At 39.3% G+C, this 24,115-nt stretch overlaps 1 protein-coding gene across 3 annotated transcripts in view; it reads left to right on the top strand.

The window, feature by feature from the left end:
* The window catches only part of OTOA (otoancorin), a 34,028-nt gene extending 11,372 nt beyond the window's left edge, over nucleotides 1–22,656 (top strand). For 2 of the 3 annotated variants that reach the window (XM_065732553.1, XM_065732552.1), the window contains 16 exons: nucleotides 193–333; nucleotides 918–973; nucleotides 1,190–1,307; nucleotides 1,793–1,866; nucleotides 2,079–2,214; nucleotides 4,091–4,281; nucleotides 6,394–6,487; nucleotides 7,625–7,754; nucleotides 11,044–11,231; nucleotides 14,050–14,205; nucleotides 15,167–15,309; nucleotides 15,798–15,934; nucleotides 16,494–16,591; nucleotides 18,390–18,582; nucleotides 19,676–19,766; nucleotides 20,345–22,656. In XM_065732553.1, the coding sequence (XP_065588625.1) occupies nucleotides 193–333; nucleotides 918–973; nucleotides 1,190–1,307; nucleotides 1,793–1,866; nucleotides 2,079–2,214; nucleotides 4,091–4,281; nucleotides 6,394–6,487; nucleotides 7,625–7,754; nucleotides 11,044–11,231; nucleotides 14,050–14,205; nucleotides 15,167–15,309; nucleotides 15,798–15,934; nucleotides 16,494–16,591; nucleotides 18,390–18,582; nucleotides 19,676–19,752 (1,932 nt within the window). In that variant the 3' untranslated portion in view covers nucleotides 19,753–19,766; nucleotides 20,345–22,656. Of the gene's footprint in view, nucleotides 1–192; nucleotides 334–917; nucleotides 974–1,189; nucleotides 1,308–1,792; nucleotides 1,867–2,078; nucleotides 2,215–4,090; nucleotides 4,282–6,393; nucleotides 6,488–7,624; nucleotides 7,755–11,043; nucleotides 11,232–14,049; nucleotides 14,206–15,166; nucleotides 15,310–15,797; nucleotides 15,935–16,493; nucleotides 16,592–16,798; nucleotides 16,952–18,389; nucleotides 18,583–19,675; nucleotides 19,767–20,344 lie in introns of those variants that run through there. The other variant, XM_065732554.1, reaches the window with a different exon arrangement.
* The last annotated feature ends 1,459 nt before the right edge of the window (nucleotides 22,657–24,115 follow it).

Below are 24,115 nucleotides of genomic sequence, written 5' to 3'. Positions count from 1 at the left end.
TGTATTTTTGGTGTGTTTTTTAGTACTAGGTATGTTTTGAAGGCTCTCTTACTTCCAAGGTATTTTTAATCCTGAAAAATTTTTCTCTTATACTCTTCAGAGAAATATTACACAGAATAGAAAGAAAGACAAATCCTGTAAATCTGAGCATCGCTTCTGAAATGTCATGTATTTTTCTCTTGCAATTTTTAGATAGCTTCATCTACAGATTTTTCTTCACTGGTCACAGATATACAGGGAGCCTTCTTTAGAGAAATATCTCTTCCTGATTTATGGAAGGAGAATGGATATAATTCTTCAATGATGAAAGAAAAAGAGCTAAGAAGCAGCCAGGTAAAAAGGAGAAAACAATAACAATGAATTTTCCATTCCACTGCAATTTACTATGGTGGGAAAACAGAAAAATTGTTGTAATATATATGCGTTGAAAGAACAGAGGCAGAAGGAAGGAACTGCCCCAAATATGTTTTCATGTAAGCAGCCAGCAGTCACTTAGAGCCAAGGCAGCTTTCTGAGACAGTGTTGTGAAAAGGAAAGCATTGATGTGCACAGTTTTAACATCTTCAAGATTCTGCTGCATTAAGTTTTTTTCCAGTTCTGTATACTAGATGCTTGCATGTATAGCCAGTCCTTTGGCTCTGTCCAGAGATGGAAGTTTAGACCACATGACCTCCAGAGCTCTCTTCAGTCCTTAATTATTCCATGACCATGTGCCAGGAATGTGCTTATCATCATCCTACAGTGCCAGTCACTGATGGGAAGAGCAGGTTCAGAGCTGGGTACCAAACCTTGTGGTTGACACTGAAAAGGCTTTTAGATACATGATAGCATTAAACATTAGAAAACCTTGCAGTTGTTACTGTATCTTTCAATTGTATTACTGAAGTTTACTTTAAATGTGGTGGCTTTTATTTCAGGCCTTGTATCTGTATGAGTTACTATCTAAGAGAAGTTCTTCTGTTGACCTCCTAAGGTATGGATGATAGTCTAGTTCTGTTACCAGAGCAACTTTAAGGTAAACTTCATGTGACTATTTCATGTTTGTTTGTTTGTTTATAAGGTTTGATAGCCTTCAGATTACAAGAAAGGAAAGAGAGGTGGTCTTAGAAGCTAAACCTTAGGTTATGGGGAGTAAGGACTAGATCCTGCTAAAACTATTGAAAAGATTGTACTTTGCTTTCCCTATCAGTACAGGACAGCTACTGAAAGGAGTGACTTGTCAGATGATTGAAAGTATGGGCACAGACTCTTTTTTAAACCATTTCAAAATCTTTGAAAATAATCTTCATCTGCTTTCTCCGTATCAGGTAAAACCAGTAAAAGATTTTGTATGCATAAGTATACTCAGTAGCCAAACTGCAAGTAAATTGGAATTTGATCTTTTGTCAGATTTTTGTCCAAATCTTGTACATGTGAACTTGTCTGTTAACATATTTCATTTAAATCTTGTATACATTAGTTTGTTCATTATCATGCTTCATTTGGGCAATTTCATTTGCTTAAGAATTGCAAGAAGTTTTTACAGTCATTCTAACTTGATAATCTATAAGTGATCTTTTTGGAAATATATATATAGCTTTTGGAAAAATACAAGCACTCTTATGCACCCAGACATGGAATGTTTCACCTCTGATATTTGTAAAAAGTAAACTCTAAACTTTAAACGAAAACAAAAAGGCACAGAAAATTCCTCTGTGAGGATATCACGCAGTTTTCTATGTGCCAGTGTACAAGGTAGATTTCCACTCCTCAAAAATAACAAATGCATGAGAACTTTTTTTGTTGCTTTTAGGTTAATTGTTTGGCTTGGAAGTTTTGGAAAGTCTCCAATGCATCTATTCCTCCCTTCTTCTTCTTGGTGCTTCCGTAAGTTACATCTCACCATATCTTAAGTTACCACATCTGCAGCAGTACGTTTTGAATTGTTCTTTGAACACTTTTTTTTATAAACTATAATTTATAATTTTGGAAGTTCAGACTCATCTCTGAGGTTTTCTGTCTTCACACATTTTAGGGGTGTGGATGTTGGCATCTGAAGGTCAGGTTTGCATTCTGAGATCGTTGTCATTCTTTTGCAGGATTGAGTACCTGGAGTACGTTTCAGGCCCTCTGTGCGTCCCTTTCATTGAAAGCCTTGGGAAGACTGAGATGGACCTCTTGAGTCCAAGCTTTCACAAAAAAGAAACTGTGCTACAGAAAGTGCAGGAATGCTTGGTAGGCATGGTTAGGTGGGTCAGTGGTGGAGGGGGGGCTGCACCAGAACCCACTGAAAATTCCAAGAGAGTGGCTGATTAGCTTTCAGTTTATTGTCATATGGTGCATCACAAAGTCATACTGCCTGCTTGTATTCTCCAGGGTGCACAAAGATGCTCATGGTCTCCTGTAGATGGACATCAGCTGGAGTCACTGGCTCTCCTGCTCTGTATTTGTGCAGTGAAACTGTAGCTGATGCTTCTGGCAGACCAGAAGGCAGTAACACAGCTTGGCAATTTCTTCATCATCACGAGCAACAGCAATTTAAGACTGTACCATCACTTAGAGAAAGTCTGAAAATCTCCATGTTTCAACAAGGATGCTTTTCTTGCTTAGGATGAACTGTACTGACTCCTTTGTACAGGGTTCCAAATTAGATTTGCTGCCTAGAAATACTGGGAAAAATAGACATTTAATTTAAATATTTTAAAGAAAAATACAAAAACAACTTGTTGGAAGTTCCAATAGAGCTTAATCCTAAGACTCAGTCATTGTCTTTGTTTAAAGTACAGAAAACAGTTGGTGGTTTTCTGGATTGTACTTGTCTACAGACAGTGATACACAGTTTTACCAAACTCCTAATTTATTCCTAGCAGAGGCCTGGTGTCTGTAAGATTTCAAAGATCCCTGTTATGCCAGAGCTACCCAGAATTACTTTTGAAACAGCTCTGCAGTGAGGATTTGTTATAGATCAACATAGAGAGTTCATGAATTTTTCATGTAGATCAAAATAATGCCTCTGTTTGTAATGTGTTCTCGTGGAGAAGAGAAGGCCCAGGTGAGATCTTACCAATGTAAGATCACAAAGGCACAAACTAAAATACAGGAAATCCCTAGTAAATATAAGGAAAAGGCTTTTGTTACTGTAAGGGTGTTTGAACACAGGGACAGGTTACTCACAGGGAGTCTCCACACTTGGAGATGTGCAAAATCCAACCCAGTGAGGTCCCAGGCAACTGGCTGTAGCCGACCTGCTTTGAGCCCAGGGTTTGGGCCAGGCAATCTCCAGAGCTCATGCAGAATCAACCATCCTGTGGTTCTGCTTGTACTCATTGCTGCACTGCATTTCATACAGAGGTGTCAGTCAACATCTGCGTAAGTTTTATGGTCTTTCTTGTTTGTATTCTTGTATTTCATTCCTGCGCTGTTTTGATTTTATTGTTATCTGACTAAGGAAACATTTTTTATTTGCCTCTGTGAGCATTACAAAATATTCTCAGGTTATGTTTTTAACCACTGTGAAGTGTCTGGGACAGCCTCACCCTACCATCCCATTTGCAGCTGAAATTATTCCCTCTTGCTCCAATTGTTGCCACTCCTTTAGAGCTGCATGTGGCTCAGACAGGAAGATTTTATGACTTCTGCTCATTTTTGTAGGGAGAGGTAGTTTTTGATGCAGCTTTGAATATCCAAGTTCTTGCATATATGGAACAGCCCTGCAATCCCTTGTGTTTTGGCTAGAGAAACTGCAGAGTGAAGTTTTGTGGTAATGAGAGCTTGTGGCCCCTCCTGGCAGGCAGAACTACACTGATTCTGCCCGTTGAGTGGAGTCTGTGGCAGGCATTTTGCATTATTTTTTATGTGTGGTTCAATATGAAATAAACAAAGAATGCATTAGAGCACAACAAATGCTTATTAATTATCACCAGTTGTGTTGGTAAGAGCAAGAAGTATAATGTGGCTTCAACAGAAACTGTAGATTAAGTTGCTAGTGCAGACTGTAGTGTCTTTGTTCCATAAAGGGTCACAGAGCTTAAATGTGTTGTGATGCAGTTAAGTGATACAGAACAAGAGCCAAGATTAGCTCAGTCAGCAAAGTAAATGCTTCTTGTTTCAGAATGGCTCCATTGCTGATGAATATGATGTTGACCTACTTGGAAATCTAATCTGCCACTTACCTCCAGCTTTTCTACATGGCAGAATGTCCCTGAAGGCAGTGGCAGCAGCCCTTCATCAATTCAAACTCTGCCGACAGCTCAGCCATGAGCAGAAGACTGAAATTAAATACAAACTCCTTGAGTTATATGGGTAAGGTATTAGGTATAGTTCCTTGCTTCTGCTGACAGTTAAGGCATGCAGGATGTGAAGGCTGTGCGTGCTCTCTGTTCACTAGAATGACATTTCTGTTCAAGTGTGTAATGTGATAACTGCAGAACAAAATACAGCTCCAGTGATACCCTGGATAAGTTAAGTCCCAGAGGAAAAAAAGAGAGAAAATGTAATGGTTGAAGAAGGATAGGCAACAAGAATCTCTGGTGTGACAAGAGCCAGGGGTTACTGGTGAAGTATGGTACAAACAGACAAAGAATTCTCATGCCTGTGCACTGGTTTGAGAAGAAAAGGATGACTGTAGGCACCTGTGGCAGCTGGAGCAAGCCAGAGGAGGAAACAGAGGGATATTAAGTTCAACCAGTTGAAGCAACAGGGAGAATGTTTCAGATATCATTAGTGACTCAGGTTAGGAGGCTGACACTTCTGTATCAGTCATGCTAGAAACAAAGCTGTCCTTTGGTAAGAATATGACATTTCTCTGTTTAATAGTCTCTTAGAGATATTTGGTGTCTGAAGGCAAAGACTAAAAACTTAGTTTCTAAGCATCCCTTTAGTCCCAAAGTCTGTCAGTGGGTGCTTGCAGTCATTTTAGTTGCTCATTCAGCTTCCTAGTTGTCAGGATCCAGTTGTCAGGATTTTTCTGGAAATGTTGTAGCTGTATTTTCCAACAGATGGTATTCCTGCATTAATCTTGATGCAAATTCATTTGAATGAATAATGACACATTGTGCTAAATAATGCTTCATTTTATTATTAACATAATACCTGTCTAGTCAAATGTCCTCACAGCAGGGCAATAAATCCAGCAATGTTTTCTGAGAGAACACATGCTTTTAACAGGCTGGTTGCACTACTACCTTCTACAGAATTTTCCATGCTGAAAAATACTTATTCACGTGCTGTCTTAAGTTAACCACCAAATGGTTTGGCAAACATTCGTCAGTTTTGTGTCAAACAGCCCAAATAAGCATAGCGCTAAGCATCGTATATTTTGAAACACCCTGCATCACTCAGAGCTGAACTTCCTATATAATCCTCCAAATAATTTAGCATGTTAATTCAGGAGGTGTAGTACCTATCACAGAAAGAATTTCTATACAGAAATGGCTGAGGTGTCATTAGACTGGGTGCTCCAAAGTGTTAGAGCTGCCTTTATCTCCTCTTGGATCTTACAGATGAAGGAGATAGCTCTGACAGTCTAACAGGGAGCCAGTAAGGTACTTACGTGATTTTTTTGTGTCATCACCTATGTTTCTTGTTTCTTTCCCTTCATTTCAAAAAGATTGAGTCACTTTCCTGAGTTACTTCGTGTATTTGATCTCTTCAGAATGAGAGGGGAAACTGTCCGCTTTCCCTGGGTGTGCATGGGCCTGTTTTTCAGTCCTGCTGAGCATCTACCACTCCCACTGGCAGCAGGGAAAGCTGCAGTTGCCCAGTAGCAATGAAAACAGTTCCTGTAAACCTGCAGATAGTTCAATATTGCATTATATTTTCGTTTGTTGTTTTGATTTGATTTTGTTAACTTAGAGAAGCAAGTACTTGCAAGTATTGCCTGCCTGACTGTTAGCCAGGTTGGTCCTTAGGTAAGGTATTTGGAAAAAGGATCATTGTGTTTCTTATTTGGGTTCCATTTAGTAGAATACTATAGCAGTATGAATCTGATAGAAAATGGGGAATTTTAATGGTTCTGAAAAGAACTGTCTCTCCTTGATTGAACACTGTAATGCTAAGAATGTTCCAAACATTGAGGGAGGGAGGGGCAAAGTAGTGTTTGAAGGCTTTCTCTGTATGTCCTTAAAATTCTACTAATGCTCCATATGTCAGAGAGTGATGAGAAAATGCAGTCTGATGTTAATCATAGAATGGTTTGGGTTGGAAGAGACCTTTAGGATCATCCAGTTCCAGCCTCCCTGCTACAGGCAGGAACACCTACTAAGGCAGGTTACTCCATATGCATGAATCATCACACTGGTATATGGCCATCTGTCTTTGCTATATGACACAGTATAAGAAAAACTCTGAAGTTTCAGTGTAATTTTAATTGCAGGCATTCTTCATTAATAACATTTTCCAAACTATTTTTTTCAGCTCTCCAAAGAACTGGACAGCTGAAACAACATTAGATGTTGGACCATTCATAACCCAGTTGTCAAAAGGAGAATTAAATGTCCTTTCTGAAAAGGTATGTTCTTATTTTAATTTCTAAATTTATTAAACATTATGTTTGAATTTGGGTTTGTGAGTGCTGTAACAGCCTAGACTGTGTAACCTGAATATTAAACTAGGTAAATAATTATTTTGGCAAGGAACCATGTGTTAATGCTTTTATTCATTTACACACTTTTGACTCTGTCAAAATTTCTGAGATTTCTTCTTTATCCCTGGCAGTTACTTGCACATTACAGTGATAACTGCACACTGTCATGGACAAAAAAATATGCTGTGTTTAAAATGATGTAGACACAAACATTTTTAGAACCGTATTCTGTATAGCATTGTTTTCTCCATTCCTCTGTCTTCCAACCATAAAAGTTATGTTTCTTATCCTGTTAATAATGGGCTCATGCTGATCAAATCAGCATTTACTCAGGTGGCCCTTTGCCCAGGGGTCGGTTTGGCATACATAACGACAACAAATAGCCTCAGCATTGCATCCTTTAGTTTCTTTTCCCTCTTTAGTTCATATCTTACAACTTTTTATGTATAAGGATAAACTGTAGTGGAATGAGGAATTCATTATTTTGCAGAAATATGTGAGCACAGTCATAAAATTTTTCTAAATGTCAATAATTGACCAAATAGAACAGGACTCTTCAACTGAAAGGGAGGTGTCCAGCAGGGTGGAGAAGAGATACCAAAGCATCACAAAACCCTAAAAATTATGAAAAGGTAAAAAATTAATTTTTGTAATTTAACTAGGTTCCTGTGCTCAATTTTTATATTTATTTGACAAATTCCAAACAATCAAAAAAAGATATTTTCCATGCTGCACATTACAGAGGAGTTTGTTGCTACAGTAGAGTCTGGACACAGTCATCAATCAGGCAGTGCACAGATGTTGCCAGAATCTGAGAAGACATGATAGAGGGAGAATCTCTCAGAATTTCTTCTTTTTTTTTTTAGTATTTTTTTCCTTAAACATCTGCCTGTAACTTTTCAGAAGCAGCCAATTTATTGTCTTTTGCTTGCTAAACATCTCGTAAAGATGGGGGAGGCTGAGTTGTTAGTAACCTCCATTTTGCTAAGGTCTGCACAAATCTCTCCAAAATTACTTCTTTTAAAAAAGGGACAGACATCTTTTTTTTCTTTCCTTTTGAAGTTCCCAGATATCATTTTGCAAATAGCAAAGACAATTGAACCAATTTCTTCAGCTGAAGAGCTTCTATCAACTGTATTTGAATCTGTCTCCAGTGGCACCACCAATGTGGAACCACATCTCACCACACCAGGTGAGTGTTTTACCTGGTGTCTGTGTAGCGTCAAAGTGCCAGATTTACAGTTCAAACTGACTTTTTTTTTTCCCTTGATCACCATATGCATTCCAAGGACAATGAAAATGAACACATTCAGTAGCTCAACAGTCTACTCACATAAATAGTCTTTGCTCTGTTGCCCATCATCATCTGATGCAATGAACAATTGCTGAAACACTTGATTTCAGTACTGCATTACAAAGTTAAGTATCTGCTAGAATGTTTGTACTTACACTAAAGAAAAGGTTATTGGAATTGAATTTTTTGTTGAATTTTACCTTTTTTGTCTTCCTTTGTAATATAAATGAAGCTCCTTGAATTAAAAAGCTGTGGAGGTGACAAGTTACTGTTGTGCCAAAAGATTACACATTGTTAATCCTTTGCCAGACATGAGCATATGTTGACTCAGCTGTTCTGAAATCTGACATTGCTTGTGGCACTGTGTTTTGTTATAATCTAAAATTTATTAACAGTCCGTCTACTAGAATCTCGATGACAAATGGATCATTTTCTCTGTAGAAGGTCCATACTTTGACTATATTCTATAACAACAATTCTTTCCCAGGCAGAATTTTTAGGCCATGTCATCTTGTGCTGTGGGGAGCAACCTTGCTGTGGGGGAAGCTTCTGAAAGCACTGATTAGCATTTAGCACCCAGCAGTTTCAGGGAGGCTGCCTTTGAAAATCTACCCATCAGTTCTGTCTGACAATACAAGTCCAAGCTCTCAACAGGCCTCTGTGCCTGCATAGCAATTCTCTCACTTATGTAACAGCAAATCTGGATGATGGCTTTGGCATCCCTTACAGTGCTGTGTTCATATACAGGAGATAAGTGCTCTACAGAGCTGTATTTTTGCATTGGCTAAACAAAACCATGACCTCTATTGAGCAGAGGAGTCATTACAAATTATCATGCTCTAAAAAAAGCAGGATTAAGCTGATAGAGTAGCAGAGTCTAGTTGTATGGATCAAATTCACTCCTCTCTGAACAAGTAAACCATCAAATCATTAATTATTAAGACATTTGTGTCCTTACAGATGTTTCTTTAGAACTTCATCACAACACCAGCAATCCCAAATACTCTAATCAAACTCACGTCCAGTGCAGTTGCAGAGCTGTCTCATCTGCATTGCAAGACCAATATAAACCTGCCAGAGAAGCTAATGGCCTTTGCCAAAGGATGACAGGGTTCCAAGACTGCTCTCTGTGCACTCAGGGTGTGCTGCCACAGCTGGGAATGGGCCTGGAAGATGGAAAATGAAGGAATTGTTTGTGCTGGTCCAACAAAAAATATTTCTGCTCTTCAATTACGGTGTTGTAATTCTGTTGACAAGCAAAATCTCCACACAGCTCATGTTGTAGTTTCAGTAAGGAATGAAGTTTTATGGCTGATTTCTAAATTACTAGAAAATGCAGCATTAGAAGGATTTGGAAGCTCCAGGATAACGTGGATGCTCTGCATGATGCCAACCTGCTATTTGATATTTCCTATAGGTTGTGAGCAAATAGTAGTAACAGTAATAATTGCAAGTGACAGTTCATACATCTGTGCTTATACCAAGGGAAAAACAGAGGTGATGCTTAAAGCAAATTGGAGCACGAGGCAAAATTCAGGAATGAGATGCTACCAGAAAGCAGCAGCAGTAGTGGAAAAAGAATTCAGGTTGCTTAATGCACAGCACTGTGATGTTATGTTAGCTATGTAGTATGTTCTTCATCAGACTAAATATGATTATGTAACAGAAGAAAGAATGAAGTAACATCAGGTACAGGAAGCAAAGCCAGGCATCTAATTAGTATTTCCTCTGTCACTGTGCCAATGTATCTGGTGTGTTGCAAATAAAAAGTCAATGTTTTGTTTTTCCAAGAACAAAACAAACAAAAAAAACACGAGGTTTTCACGACTTGGGGAAAGGAACTGCACTAGGCAGTATTTACATGAGAAAAGCTGACCTTTTGCAGAAGGGGAAAGTGAAAGAATGCAGCTTCACCGGAGTGGTGCATAAGGGAGAGCAGAATGTCAGCTGGTACAGTGCAAACTGAACAATGATTTTGTTTGCTCAACAGATTCAGTCTTTTCAGTGTTCTACCCACTCCTGCAGCTTTCTTTGGTGGAAATAAACCCCTCTGCCTGCTTTCATAGTACAAATCTACTTTATACGTCCTCACTTCAGTTTATTTATCTGGGGGAGTTTAGCTCTGATGCAGCATCTGTGGAATTCTTGTGTTTTACTGGTAATGGCTGTATAATATCTATATATCTTCAGGTTTGGTTTAGGTAATCATTTAATGAGGTTTTCCAAAATTAGTGACAGGAGAGAGAGCATTAAGCAAGCATGCTAGGACTCTAATTTCTGTTTTCCATCAGTATGAGATGTAGATTACACCAACAAAGGCCAGGATTTCTTGAAACACACAGTGGAAAAATCTCTCATTTGATCATGCATGGGGCCGGAAGCTGACCATAAATCAGATTTTTAAATGCAGGTCATCTGTCCAAACAGTTCTGCTGTAAGTGAGACACTCTCTCTCATTCCTGACATTTTAACAACCTGCTTGACATGGAGAACAAGCAGCATGCTTCTGTGACACATCCAGTTGCTGTCTCCACCTTGTTTAAATGTCAGGCAAGTTTTACAAGCCGTATATCTCTGTCAGGGTACTTCAGCATGAAGGGATCTCTTGTGTCTGTTACTTTCCTGTTGAGCTGGATTCAGAAACAAACTGTTTGAATGTAGAAAGAGTTCATTCAGCTGCTATATATATATATAAATTTTAGTCTTTCTGAGAAGCATTGGAGCTAGCTGGAGACTACTGCTGAGGCCATCTCAGAGATCTGTGTTTGTTTCCTACTGCAGCACGGCTCCAGGAAGCAGTGCCTTTACTACAGACAAAGCCCTTGCCCGAGTTTCATTCCTTTAGGCAACTGGCCTTGAAAAAAAAACTTGGAAGATCTCAGTTGCTCTCCTGTATTGTAACAGTTCTGAAATACATGCTACTCCTATTTTCTTTTCCAGCATGCACCGCCTTTGAAGGACAAAGACTATAGTTGAATCTCACAAACTAGGCAAATTATAGTTTTATGTCCAAGATATCAATGATGTAAATATTTAAGGAAATTATTTAATTGCAAGATTATTAATGAATATTATATCAGTTGCAGTTAGTCCATAGACCTCCTAACTCTTAAATCTTCCTATTCAATTTCTTTATTTTGGTCTCTTAGAAAAGTATACCTACTATTTGACTTTTTTTTTCCCCCAGACTGCCTGGGAACCAGAGCCCCTTCTTCAGATGACATTATTAAGTTAGCAGAAGCAAATGTCTATTGGTCAGCTCAGGAACTGAAATGCATGGATGCAGGGACTTTTGACAAAAGTGTGGAACTTCTTGGGACTGTCTCCAATTTTAGCAACTCACAACTTATGGCCTTGAAGGAAAAAGCCAAGCAGGTAACTATCCTGTATGTAAAAGAAAATTTAATCCATGATTTATCTTGCTGCTATTGAACTATGTAGTTCTAAAGTAACTGTGCTGTGGTGATGTCCCTACTGTTTCAAGAATATCTGCTGTTTATTAGAAAAATCACATGAGATGGTGGTAGAAGATTACTGCCTTGTTTTAGAGTCAACAGGCAAATTGTTCTGAATTATTGGCTGCAGTTTTGCTTTTCAGTGGCTTTTCAATTGGTTGATTCTCACTTTTCTTTCATAAGTGGAAAAAAACCAGCAATCTGTACTATAGGTTGTTGGTTAGCCTGCTGAGAATTCAGCTGAGAGTCTACATGTCTACATCCATGTTAAATACAGATTACTGTGTAATAAAACCAAATTGACTGAAAGAGAGGACACTTGGGGTGGGTAAGCAGCAGGTCTGCGCCCTGGTCCTTGGGCATGTGTGGTGCCAGTGGTGCATGCCAGAGCATGGGGCAGGGTTGGGTGCCAGCACTATACGTCTGTGTTGGGGTAAAGCATCAGCTGTTTGTGGACTCTGTGCAGTGCTGCCTTGGTTATCTGTGGGCTCCTAAAAGCCAGACTTCACCCACCGCTGAGACTGGTGATGCATTCCTCCTGGGAGTCACCTGCTTTTTCTACTTGCTGGTATTGTTCCAAACAGACTTATGTTTTAGTCAGGAAAAGCCTTAGGGTGCAGCTGTACCTATTGTTTTGGCTTCAGAGGAACCAGAGATGAAGAGGTTAGCATGGCCAGGCTGTCTTCAGCTTCATCTCACCAATTGTCTCCTCTCTGCCTCCATCTCTCCCTGGCTAGCTTTTCCTGAATCCTGTTCTGTCAAAATGATGCGACATCTTAGAAGTCATTTTTAGGTTCCATTGGATTTTTGTGACAGAACAAGGTTAGGAAGTGTCCACAATTGCAAGTAGAGACAAGTGCAGATGCTTGGAGATCTGAAGGCTGTGTCAGAGTGAGCCTGGACAGCATCTTTGTAAAGCAGCAGTTGCAGCCAAAGCAGTGGAACTTTGGGTAGATAATCCAGAAGTGCAGCTTTTAGCAGTGCAGCTCATCTTCTAAAACTCCCAAATTACAGATGCCTGAAGAGAAGAGGCACTAGCCAGATATGTGACTGACTGCAGCTGTATCTCTGCTGTGGCAGGACAGCAGCTCACTGCATCAGATGCTTTGTCCCAAGATAGTTTCCCTCTGTCAGTGCAGAGGCATGTGGGTGGGCAAAGGAAAAATAAAAATATTCTAGACGATGATAAAACTAATGCTCATCTATGATGGTAGAAACTAAAGTATTCTACAGAGTGCAGCATAATGTTGTGATTACAGAGTGATATCTGCTCTAGAGGAATTGTCACCAAGGTTGATATGCTCCTATATTCAACTGAGATGCACAGATCTGTCGTGCACTGAATTTTGTATATTTGGTCTGTGTGTGCTCTGGTGAGACAGGCTGCTGCTAAACAAGGACAGTCTCTGTATATTAATCTGACAGATGCAACATGCTATTAACTCAACAGCAAGCGTGAGAAATCAGTACAGGCAAAGGAACTACAGCTCTTTGAAATTATTTGCATAAGATGCTGTTATATTATTAACTAAAGGGCATCTATGATTAAAGGTTTGATTAAGCCAGATTTAATTTCTCCTAAATTGATTTATTTCCTCCAAAATAAACTGCATACTACTTATGGCTGCAAACTAATTCAAAAAAGTCTAGTTATCAGATTGTGTCTTAATGAAAGTAAGCAGCTTAACTCACTTGGAAGTGGAAGGTATCCAGGCTCTGTGATAGTAACAGATGCACAGTTTTGTAGTTTCTAGGTGAATGAGGACAAAGGAGATGTTCAGTTTTCATACACTGTGTTGTTCATACCATTATGTCTGAGATTTCTCCAGCACTGTCAGATAATGCTATTTATGAAGCCACTCAGATTCTGTATTTTATGACCTAGATCAGGAAACGGGCACACAACATTTTCAACTGTACCTGTTTTGTGTATTTCTTAAGCTAATCAGTAGCTTTAAAATTGAGGTAATGCTTGTTTTTTCTTTGAGGTAATGCCATGTCTTTTCTTTGGAGAAGACTGAAGTTTCCCAGACTTGGGCTATTTTCTGTTTCTTTATGGCGCTGTAAAACTGACATAAAAGATCTAGTGGATACTCAGTCAGAGGTGTGGGCCTGCCAAAGGCTCTCATAAACAAATCCTTAACCTGAGAGTCATAGTTGAGATGAAACACCTCGACAGCCTTGGGGCATCTCCAGGGTGTGTGGTGGCACGATCAGCATGCAGCCCCCAGCTCTGGGTGGGGAGTACTTATTCCAGAGGTCTGGCCCTTTGTGTTCTGTGGGCTGTACAGCAAACACCGTCCACATCCTGAGAGACACTGACCACTGATTCCCAGCTTCTGTAATTCCTAACTGAACACAGTCAATAGTTCTGGGCTCTGCAGGTTCAGCTCTTCATGACCATTCGTTATTCCTTATTCAGACAGATCTTCTCCTGAAATTACAGTTTCGTTGGGGCTGGTCTGTGACAACTTCTGAATCTATACTGTAACTGTACTACAAATAAAGCTAAAAGAAAGAAGAGGAACTCATCAGTATAAGTACATTGTTTTGGATAGTTTAGATAAACTAACCATTATTATTTCAGTATTTACCTTCACAGTATCCAATCTCTGCCTTTTGTGTGTGGAGAAACATATATCAGGTATTTGGACTTCTAAAAAGAAGTGTTTGAGGAATGGTGTACACAGAGAAAGATTCACAATGGTCTAACATAAATTAATGAATCTGTTTTAAAGGTTTGGGGGTCGCTGCTTGGCTGGAAGAGCTACCATATTGTTTCTCTGGGGCGCATTGCACTGGCGCTCACTGAAAGTGAAATTGAAGAGCTAGATTTACATTCAATTGACACCATTTCTGTCCTGAGTCAACAAGCAGAATGGACTCTTGCCCAGGTAAGTACATTACTGAATTTACCACTAAATGTATGTCCTCTGGGATGAAAGTCCCGGGATTGCCTAGGGAACTGATACAGCACCCCCTACCACTCCCTGCTGGTTGTCTTCAGCTGTGGCCACCAGATGAAAGCTGGAAGGTCAGCACTGATGTCTGCCTGGTGTTGGCTTCCCCAGTAATGGTCAAGAGGATGTCAACCAGTATTAATTGTAATAACTGCGGTCAGTCAGTGAATCGGTATTAATCGTGGTGGTGACCAGTATTCCTTAGCCCTGGCTCAAGTAATAAAAGGGGTCAGTAGCTCCTCTCACACTGGTCCCTGAAGAGATGCTGCTGCTAGAAGATGCAGGCCTTTTCTCACTAAGAGTAATCACTGACAAGGTACTGTACACCCCAACCCTAGCATTTGCTGCCCTAGAAACCTAAGTTGATGGCAAATATGCCATTTGGGTGCTATGTTCCTTTCATCTTCCTTTCTTTGAATAACTTCTGGTTACATCAGTAGATTTTCATATTAAATTGAGAGAAAGTGTCTGTTAAATAAGGCAAGACAACCTGATATTAGAAAACTTAAAGAATTCATATTAATCCTGTCGATTGATTTGTACTTCTTTCTAGCAATTTAACTGAACTTGGCAGCTCTGTTAGGCACTTCAGTGCCCATTTCTTGTAGGGAGGTAGTCACTTGTGACCAAGGGAAAACGTACTGAATGCTTTTAACTTGTTTGTGTTTGGGAAGTGGCTGTATAATCATGCTCTGCTTGAGTGCCTCAAATAAGTGGTGCCAGTGCTCCTCCTGAAGGCCATGACAGAACTCCTGTTAACTTCATTGGAGAGGCTCAGATTATATATGGTCCCTTCGTAACACTCTGTAGCTTCCAGTAAGAGTTTGTGCTGCTGGTAGCAGTATCTTCAATTGTATTTACTCAGTTCACACCTAATATCTGCTTATTTCTGCAGGCAAGATCTATTTTGCAAAGTTTTCTAGAAGATTCTGGGCAAACAATGAGTACACTAAAAAGCTTTGATTTAGTTGGATTGGGAACTATTCTCTGTGCTCTGAACTCCACAGAAATCATGTCCATAAGGACTGCTGAATTCAGGTACTGCATGTGAAACGTAACAAAATTGCTAGTAACTCTACTGATAAAATGCAAAGCTGTTTTCCTTGAAGATTTACAGAGCCTAAAGGGCTCTTTTTGTTTGCATTTGTTTACTTCAAGAAAGGCAGTAGCTGTCACAGAAAGCATACAGTGTCTGTTTAAAATTCAGTCATTTTAAATTTTCTCTGCCATTTGTATCTCACCATTCAAGCATTGTGCTAAGAGACCTTGTAACCTATTGTAGGGAGCTTGCTTTAGCAGGAGGCTGGACTGGATGACCTCCAGAGGTCCCTTCCAGACTGTGATTCTGTGAAACCTGGGTTTTTGCTCCAAGCATTAAACATTTGCTTGCAACGTTTCTAACGTTTCTATGTATATTTTAACTCTGAAATGGGATTATGTTCTTGCTTCTGCAGACTCAGTATATTCCCAGCACTTTTAGTATTGCCTGAGGTTGCAGCATGTCACATTAACCTTGTCTTTTGCAGTGCTGCTGTTGCAAGAATTGGCCTCTTGCTGTGTAGCACCCCTGTCCTGAGGCAGTTTAAGAAGATAACAGAGTCTGTGTTTGGAACTGTGAGCAGCTGGAATGGCTCTGTGTTACAGGAAATTGGTACTATAGCAGGTAACAAATTTCAGACTGCAGCTGGGGATAGTTGGGAAGCAGTGTTATTAAGTGTTGAGTGACAGGTTAGTATAGCCATGTACCTTTCTGGACTGGCAAAATATACTGCTTCTGGAGAGGAGTCACCTGCAGGGATGGTCCTTCAGCAACCTCTACAGCACAAAGGAAAAGTTGTGGCAGTCTCTGTAAGGAACCTCCTGCTGTGCTTTTTTTAAAGCCTTCCTGCAATTTCACTTAATGCTCCCTAAATCTTCCCGTTTTAGAAGCTGGTATGAAGAAGCATTCCCTAATAACACTGCTTCTGACTTCATAGATTTTTATCACATCTCTCCTCTCTGTCTCTTATACAAGCAGGAGAGTTATTTAGTGATCCTTCAGATAGAGTACACTCCATGCCGATGGCAAGGACTTGTAATGTTTGAATACAGTGTAAAAAACAACAAATAAAGAACCAATGTTTCTCAATGAAACATAGAGAATAAATACATTTATTGGATATTTTGCACAAGTGTTAGCCTAAAAGTCAACCTAATAAAAAAAAAGCTTATTACCTTTGCAGGTGGTTTGAATGAGGATGAATTAAAAGCTTTTGATATAAACCTGATGCCATATTTCCAGCCAATTGCAATAAGAAGTATCCCTGCTGAAATTTTCCAAGTAAGAGCTTTATAAGTGAAGAAGTAATCAAATTGTTATTGTTTTTACTCTGGTATAAGTAAAGTGTAGCATGGGTTTTGGGTTTCAGTCAGAAGTTTTCTATGGTTTGAGAGACAGTCAGGGATCTAAAACATAAGCTTTCAGCCACATTATCTGTACTTGTGATGAGCATAAAATATGTTAAGCAAGCTTTGTTTTTTTTCTCAGAATGCGTATCAGGGAAGAAGCAAAGACCTGGGGTCAGAAAGCACAGAAGGGACTCTCTTTCTTTTGACACTGTATTCAGATTTGAGTTTTCTTCTCTGTTTATTAACATTTGCAGAGATACTATCATAACTACAGATTTCTCTGCTGACTTAGGTAAGAGCCTTTTTATTATCCTAAGATCTGGCAACATTTCCCTGAGTTAGCTCTGAGGAACAGATTGTACAAGCAGATACGGATCAGAAAGGAATTACATCTAATTACAGCCATTCTGAATGTGGACCAGAAATTAGAACGTGGATCTTGAGGTCGTTGCCCCAGACTTCATTTGACTCAGTGACAAGATTAATGTCCTCCCTAGTCTGGTCTCTTTCAGATGCTCATGCAAGTGATGTATTTATGGCCAGATGAGCTAAACAGGTAGTTAACTGTGTCAGGTTCCATAAATGAGAACAACTCCTTGAACAATTACTGTTTTGCACAGTTCCACTGACAGTTTAGATAAGAGTGAGATGTTCTTAGTCAAACTATTTGTCTGGGAAACAGGCGATGGTGAATGTCTATGGCATCTTACAGAATTTCTTGCAAAGAGCATACTTTTTTGTTAGTAAGAGTGGTAATGATAATACAAAACATGCTTAAAAAGTTACAGGGAATCTTCCCAGAACATTTTGCTGTATTTGAAAGACTCAAAGCAGAATTTGTTTACATAGCTTCTATGTTATTTTAGAGCTACACACATTATTCAGATTTTGATTTTTGAAAAACTACACTGCATAATGGACGTTAATTTAGTTTAAAAGTGGCTCATAACTACATTTCTGGCGTTTACATGAGTTTATGATGTTTAAGAGGGCACATCATTTGCTAGACAGTATAAAACTGGGAAAGGTTTGCTCCGTGGTCTGACCTACCTGGAAGGGAAGAATATAATTCCTTACAAAGTAGAGCTTGGATGCAGAGCTGTTGCAGCAAAGATGGCATGCTGCAATTCTTGTGACTGCAAATTGTTAGCTGGAATTGAAGCCATCCAGTATGGCCAACACAAGGCAGACTTTACCAACAGGTTAATTTCTGTGTAATATAATTACTATAAGGTTATTATTTCCATATTCATTTTTAAGCAAAAGTTTTAGTGTGACAAAACTTGGAAGATTTGCAGTCTAAAAGAGAAAACAATAATGAGATTAAAGCATGTTATTTTTCAACTCACTGCTCTCTGTACTGATAACTCCAATCAAGAGTCAAACACAGATTCAGGAGAGGTTGCTTGGGAGCAGAGGTGAAAGGAAGTACACGAAAACACAAGAAAATGCACAGTGTCATTGGTCTTTGCACAAATCAGAAAAGTGACTGGAAAATGAAACTCCTGTTACATATTGAAGCAGTATCCAATATAGTGTTAACACAGAAAGCTTCTAAAGCTGTAATGAGTCAATCAGCAAGTGGCCAGTGAAGTAAATGAACAAATGGGTTTTTCTAAGCTCTATTGAGCTTTCTTATAGAACTACAATGTTGAAGGCTATTTCTCCTCATTCCTTACCTGTGTGTAATTGGCAATCTAAATGATGTTTTCTGGCTTTTTCCCTCACAGGCATTGTCACCAGAACAAATAGCAAACCTGGGCCCTGAAAATGCTGCTATGGTTACAGGATCACAGCGTGAGCGTCTGACTGCACCACAGCTCCAGAGCCTTCAGCTGGCACTGGATGGAGCCAGAACCAGCACCCCAGAGGCACCCACCACAGCTTGCATACCAGTGTCAAGGCAACCCCCAGCTCCAGGTGGTGAGTACAGCCACTTCTGCTTAGAGGGGAGGGCACTGGTTGCACCAGTGTGACGTGCATCTCAGCACCCACTGATCACACCCATATTGTAAAGGTGGGCTAGAATGAATTTTGTAATCAACTTTAACTCCCACCAGCAGTCTGTGCCTGACCTAGAGGAACAACAGGGATGCTGCTGGATTTACCCACAGCATGGTGAAGGAGAACTATTAGCTGGCTAGTGTATGACACTGTGCTAAGCACTAGCTTGTGTAAAAAGAAAAAATAGGCTGAAACAGGGAGCTTTCCCTAATCCTTCTTTCCCATATTCTTTGCCTTTAAAGTTTAAAGTGAGGCCCTGGTTTGCTGAGCTGCAAATAGGAAAGGAGGTAGCACTGGGATGGATTAGCATCTTTATCCAAACTGGACCTAGGGCCCTATTTTCCCCTGCTGTTCCTAACCTGTTTGGAATGAAAGCCTAGGCTTCAGTGGTTTAACTTATTACTTCTTCATATTGCAGTTTATACTGGGCAAGTTGAGCTGGTAAGTATATATGGACATTTTACAGTTAGTGGTAGTTCATATACAGTCAAGCCTGTGTTGAGAAATTATCGCTATCAGGCAGCAAATATTGTTCCTTCCACTGCTACAAGTGAGAGATAAGCTGTTGAAAAAAAAAAAGAGGGATGCTGAGGTGATAAAGAAGGTGTGAGGGGGACTAAATTGCTACTGTGCCCTTGCTGGAATTAAAGTACATCTTCCTGGAAGCAGGTGAACTGTGCTGTCAGCCCATGTCTCATACACGTGGCACATTTTCCCTGTAGATAATGCCACAAGGAGGAGTTTCCTGGGCAAAGATCACCTGAGTTCCTAAGCTTCTCATTCATTATTCCTGCTTGCCTATTGTTCCATAGTACCCCTATGAAATGCTTCTCTTCGGAGCCATGTATGTTAAACTTGAAGTTGACCATTCCAAATGTTGTCATTTTTTGAGCTGCTGAATTTAAATAATAGGACTGAAATGTTGTAAGTTGCTATACCTCTTTGGGCTGGCTGGATAGCACTAGACTGAACTGTGTTATGACAGTAAGGCATAAAGCATTCTGCTTTTCAGGTGCTCCCCGTGTGAGCGGCTTCAGCATCTGGTTGTGTGCTCTGCTCACACTTGCATGTGCCTTTCTGAATCCATGATTATTTCATTTATGGTAAGTTACGTTTTCAGCTGGAGGGATCTTTATAACAGTGACTTATATCACATGTAACAGTGAGGGCTTAGCAGTAACATGAAAGGGTGAAGGACTGAGACCCCCTTTTTGCTTTGAAAACTGAGGTAACAATTTCTGAATAACTTATTTGTATTGCAGAAGTGTCTTGTAACTCTGTTAGAATATCTCAGACTCTAATCAAAGGTAAAGCACTTTATCTTATCTTTAATATAAGGCCAGCCTTAACAAAAGTATATTTAAAATTCCATGTAACACCAATCAATTTGTGCAATTTTTTTAGGGCATGTTGGTATTAATCTGTATTTTGCTTGTTCTGCTCCATTGATAAGATTTTATTCCACAAGTGCTGTGATAACCTCCAGCTAAACAAATGTTTTCATTAACTTTTATTGAATTTTATAATTTTAACAGAATAAGATTTAACAAGAGCACTGATGGGCTTCAGTTAAAAATGCTAGTTAAGCAAACTAAGTGCTCCAGTATTCCACTCAGTGTTTAAGACTGCAAATCAAGTTATGTTAAAGATAGAATAGTTTTATTTGCTTTTTAATTTTCAGTGTTCTGGAGATTATGAAAAGGAGGTGCTGAAAAGCTGCAGCTTAGCACAAGTAGCAGAAAGAAGAGGTGCTCAGATGCCTGAGTGGAACCTGATTAATTTCTTAAAAGCAACACCTTCATCTGGCATCGAGATGTGAAGTAGCTCCTTTGCTTTCCTTTACCATTTACAAGTAAGGTGGGATCCCTCCAAGTACTTCAGAGCAAATTTCAAAATCAAAAATGCCTTATGTGTATCATAAAAGTTACTGAAAGATAAGCTTTTATGTTAGAGAGGAGCCTGAATGACACAGAGGACAGACAACTGATGTATTTTATCCCAGTCCTTTTTATTCTGGCTTACTTGGTCATGATATTTTAATCCATCTGTTGTATTTTCTTCTTATACTTTATAGCCTCAGGACAGAGGTTATGTGACATACTAGAAGCCACACTAAAAGTTACTGCTGTTGCAATAAAATCATTTCATCTCTGGGACACTAGTTTAAATCCTGCTCAACTAAGAAGTGGTCGTGTGATCTTATTTAAGCATTTTTAATAAATGTATTCCCCATGGCTGCATGTATACAATACAGAATTGTTACCACAGTGGGCAGTGCAATACTGTTAGCATTTGATGTGACAAAGTGCACCGTGGAGAACTTATTATTTTAATCATAAGATGACCCTCCACTTTGGCCAAGGTTTAAGGATACAGCTAGAAACTGTAGGAGAAAACTGTTCACTGGGACTGTGTACTACTAGGACTGTCAATCCAGCACTTTCCACAGGGTCTATAGTAATTAATTTCTCATAACTATAAACCACATATAGTTTGTGTCTAATGCTTTTGATGTCAGACCTCGGTATTTTAAACTATGGAAAAACAGATCAATTAAAAATTCTCTGCATGTAAACATACATTTTTGTGTTCATCAGCATGGTTTTACACCAAGAATTCATGGTACCATTTTCCATTCTTCCATTGCAAAGATCTTTATTCTGGAATTAAAAAAAGGCATTGAACAGTCTTAAAAGTTCAGCTTCTCCATTTAGGGCTGTGCTGTATTAAATGTCTTTCAGACTTTTATTTGTATTTCTTTATAGCAAACATCAAATCCAGCTCCTTAGCTGAAAGCAGATTTGAAAATTTACTACACTTGGGGAAGGGATGGGAGTAGGGCTGGAAAGAAGCAGCTTGCAGCTTCTTGCTGGGGAAGGGTGAGCTTTTGCTGTTGGTGGTAGTCAGAGTTCCCACTACAGTCCCAGATAGTCTGTAATTCCTGCAGCAGCAGCAGGGACCAGCCTAATTTTCAGGACTCTGTTACTGACAAAGGAGGCAGTAAGAACATGGCCATTTTTCACCCCATCCTGTTACATCTTGCCCTTTAGCAATCTGCTGCTTTAGGAACTGCCTTTGCCTATCTCTAACCCTAGAAAATGTGACATGATGTTACAAACAATACTATATACTTTGCATTTTATGAGCAAAGAGCTACTGTTGCTGCAAGCTGCCTTGCAAATTTTCCTCTAGTACTAATGGTAATATACCAGCTTCTTCCCCACTGCATTTCCTTTTCTGCATGTAAACAATAGATCGTGGCATTTCTTTAAATAGAAAAAATAATTGTATGATCAATCCCATCAAATACACGTGAGCACCCACAAAAGCAAAAAATGCTTTGATGGTTCAAATACATTATACTTATCTCTTTTCTTATCTGAAAAAGTCCTGCCTCACTGAAATGTGAAAGTGCTGAAAGATTGTTTGGTTTCCATAAATTACTTGCCTTGAATTTCATGTACACTTCTGTGAAGATGCAGGGGAAACATTGTCATAGTCAAGAAGAAAGACAGCATTTCCAGTTCAGCTGTGAAAGTGAGATATGTGACTTAGCTATACCAAGTGCTTCAAAAATCCATATGAGCTGAAAATAATCTTCTGTCAATGTACCTGGGAGTGATTTTATCTGCAATTATGAGAGTCAAGAGTTCAGCTTTTAATTGGAGCAGGAATGAGCTCTTTGTTTTGTGCCATCTGTCCTGTAATTTCTTTCAAGCACAAGAGCTTTTAAATAGCTGAACTTCTTGATTAATTATTAATTTTATTAATAATCATGTTAGTATCTTCATTGCATTTACATTTGGTCAAAGGCTTACCTATTTCTTGTAAGAGTAGTGTAGAAATTGTAAATGCAGAGCTCCTAGTGGATGCTGAATTTGTTTCATGGTGAGAGGACAAGTCCTGTTGGGTTTATGTGATGATGTGAGAGCATCTTGGATGATGAGCATTGTAGCAATGTTAATTTTACTTTTGCCAGTGTACCTCTTCTGAAGGTCAAAGATGAAAAATTTCATTCTGCAAAAACTGTGCATGATATCCCTATCTCAAAATTCTTGAAAATGAATTTCTGTGAGGAGAATACATGGGGGAGAGATTTGGAGAGCTCAGCATATAGTGTGCTCTCTGTGTATGTAATCCGTTGTCTGTTCACAATCTGGCATGCTTCCATTGCTAATAAGAAACCGAAATGAGCACTTTTCTTTTTACTCATGTAAACCACAAACTCCTTTAATGCAAACTTATGACATGTGATACTGCTAGGCACAATTTCCTCTCACCTCTGCCTGTGTGTATTGTACACAAAATGCCCACTTCACTGGCGTGTGTTCATGGGAAAGATGTCTCACATTTCCTCTTTTCATGCCACTAAGGTTTTGGGGAGAATATGCTATGGGAGAATATATTATAGTTTTCTGTGATCCTCAAATGAATGTTGCTAATTATTGTAGATGTAGGTAGCATTTGTTTAAATCTAAGTTCTAATATTAAGTTGTAATATTAAGTTCTAACGTGCATATTTGAGAACAGTATAAAAAAAGAACACTCCAGAGCAGAAATGTGCTGTGGAGTACATGTTATGACTGTAGTTTTTTGCATATTGTGAGAACTGCAGCTCCTCTCTCTTCCTACTCTGATGTTTCCTATGCACTGCCACATGTACTGCAGGATGTACATCCAACTGTGGACAATCTGACCTAACTCGGGAATAGGCCAGGTTCTTCTCAGTGTTGTAAACCATGTGTCAAGCAGCCCCTCCAGCAGTATGTCAGAGGAGGCATTTGTTTAATTCATTTAGTGGGATGTAGGATTGTTAAGAGGTTGTCAGACAGAACAAAAATGCTCTGTCAGCTCATTATTTCAGAGCCTACCACCTTTGTATTCAGAATTGTTAGAAAAGAAAAAGGAGCCACTAGTTCTGAATCGCTGAGGGAAGAAAATATCCTTGCCTCCTGGTACTGAAGAAATCTCATGTTTCTGGTTTCTCATATTCGGGAATTTAAAGATAACAGCTACCCATTCACAGCTTCTGAAAAATGTCCCTGTAAAGCTGGCGTTATGGCTGTTGTCAGATTTTGTACAGTGTGTGGAATGTGATCTCAATCTGTCACATCTGAGCTAACCAACACCTATCAGTGTGACGTTCTTTAAATATATATATATGTATATCCTTCCTTAATTTTAAATTTAAGAGGCCTTTTATGTCTTTGTATAATCTGCTCAGATACTCCAGAGGCAGTTATGCACTGCATCATGGCACATTTAGTTTATCACTTGACTACTGTGCCTGTCTTGGGATCATCACCACCCAATTTGGTTTCCCATAACACAGCTTGCAGTCCCATCCTATTTGACTGGGATATTGTTAGAAGCCCCATTCTGTCTCCCCATCTTGAAGCAGATGTGACCGTGCCTTCCAGGTGCGCCAGCTGAAATATGTGGGGAAATGGGA

Source organism: Cyrtonyx montezumae, unplaced genomic scaffold, assembly GCF_038088225.1.
Source record: "Cyrtonyx montezumae isolate F1298 unplaced genomic scaffold, pur_monq_1.0 scaffold_16, whole genome shotgun sequence".
In the NCBI taxonomy this organism is placed as follows: Eukaryota; Metazoa; Chordata; class Aves; order Galliformes; family Odontophoridae; genus Cyrtonyx; species Cyrtonyx montezumae.
The sequence above is the reverse complement of the archived record's forward strand: the minus strand, read 5'-3'. Positions and strand labels throughout refer to the sequence as shown.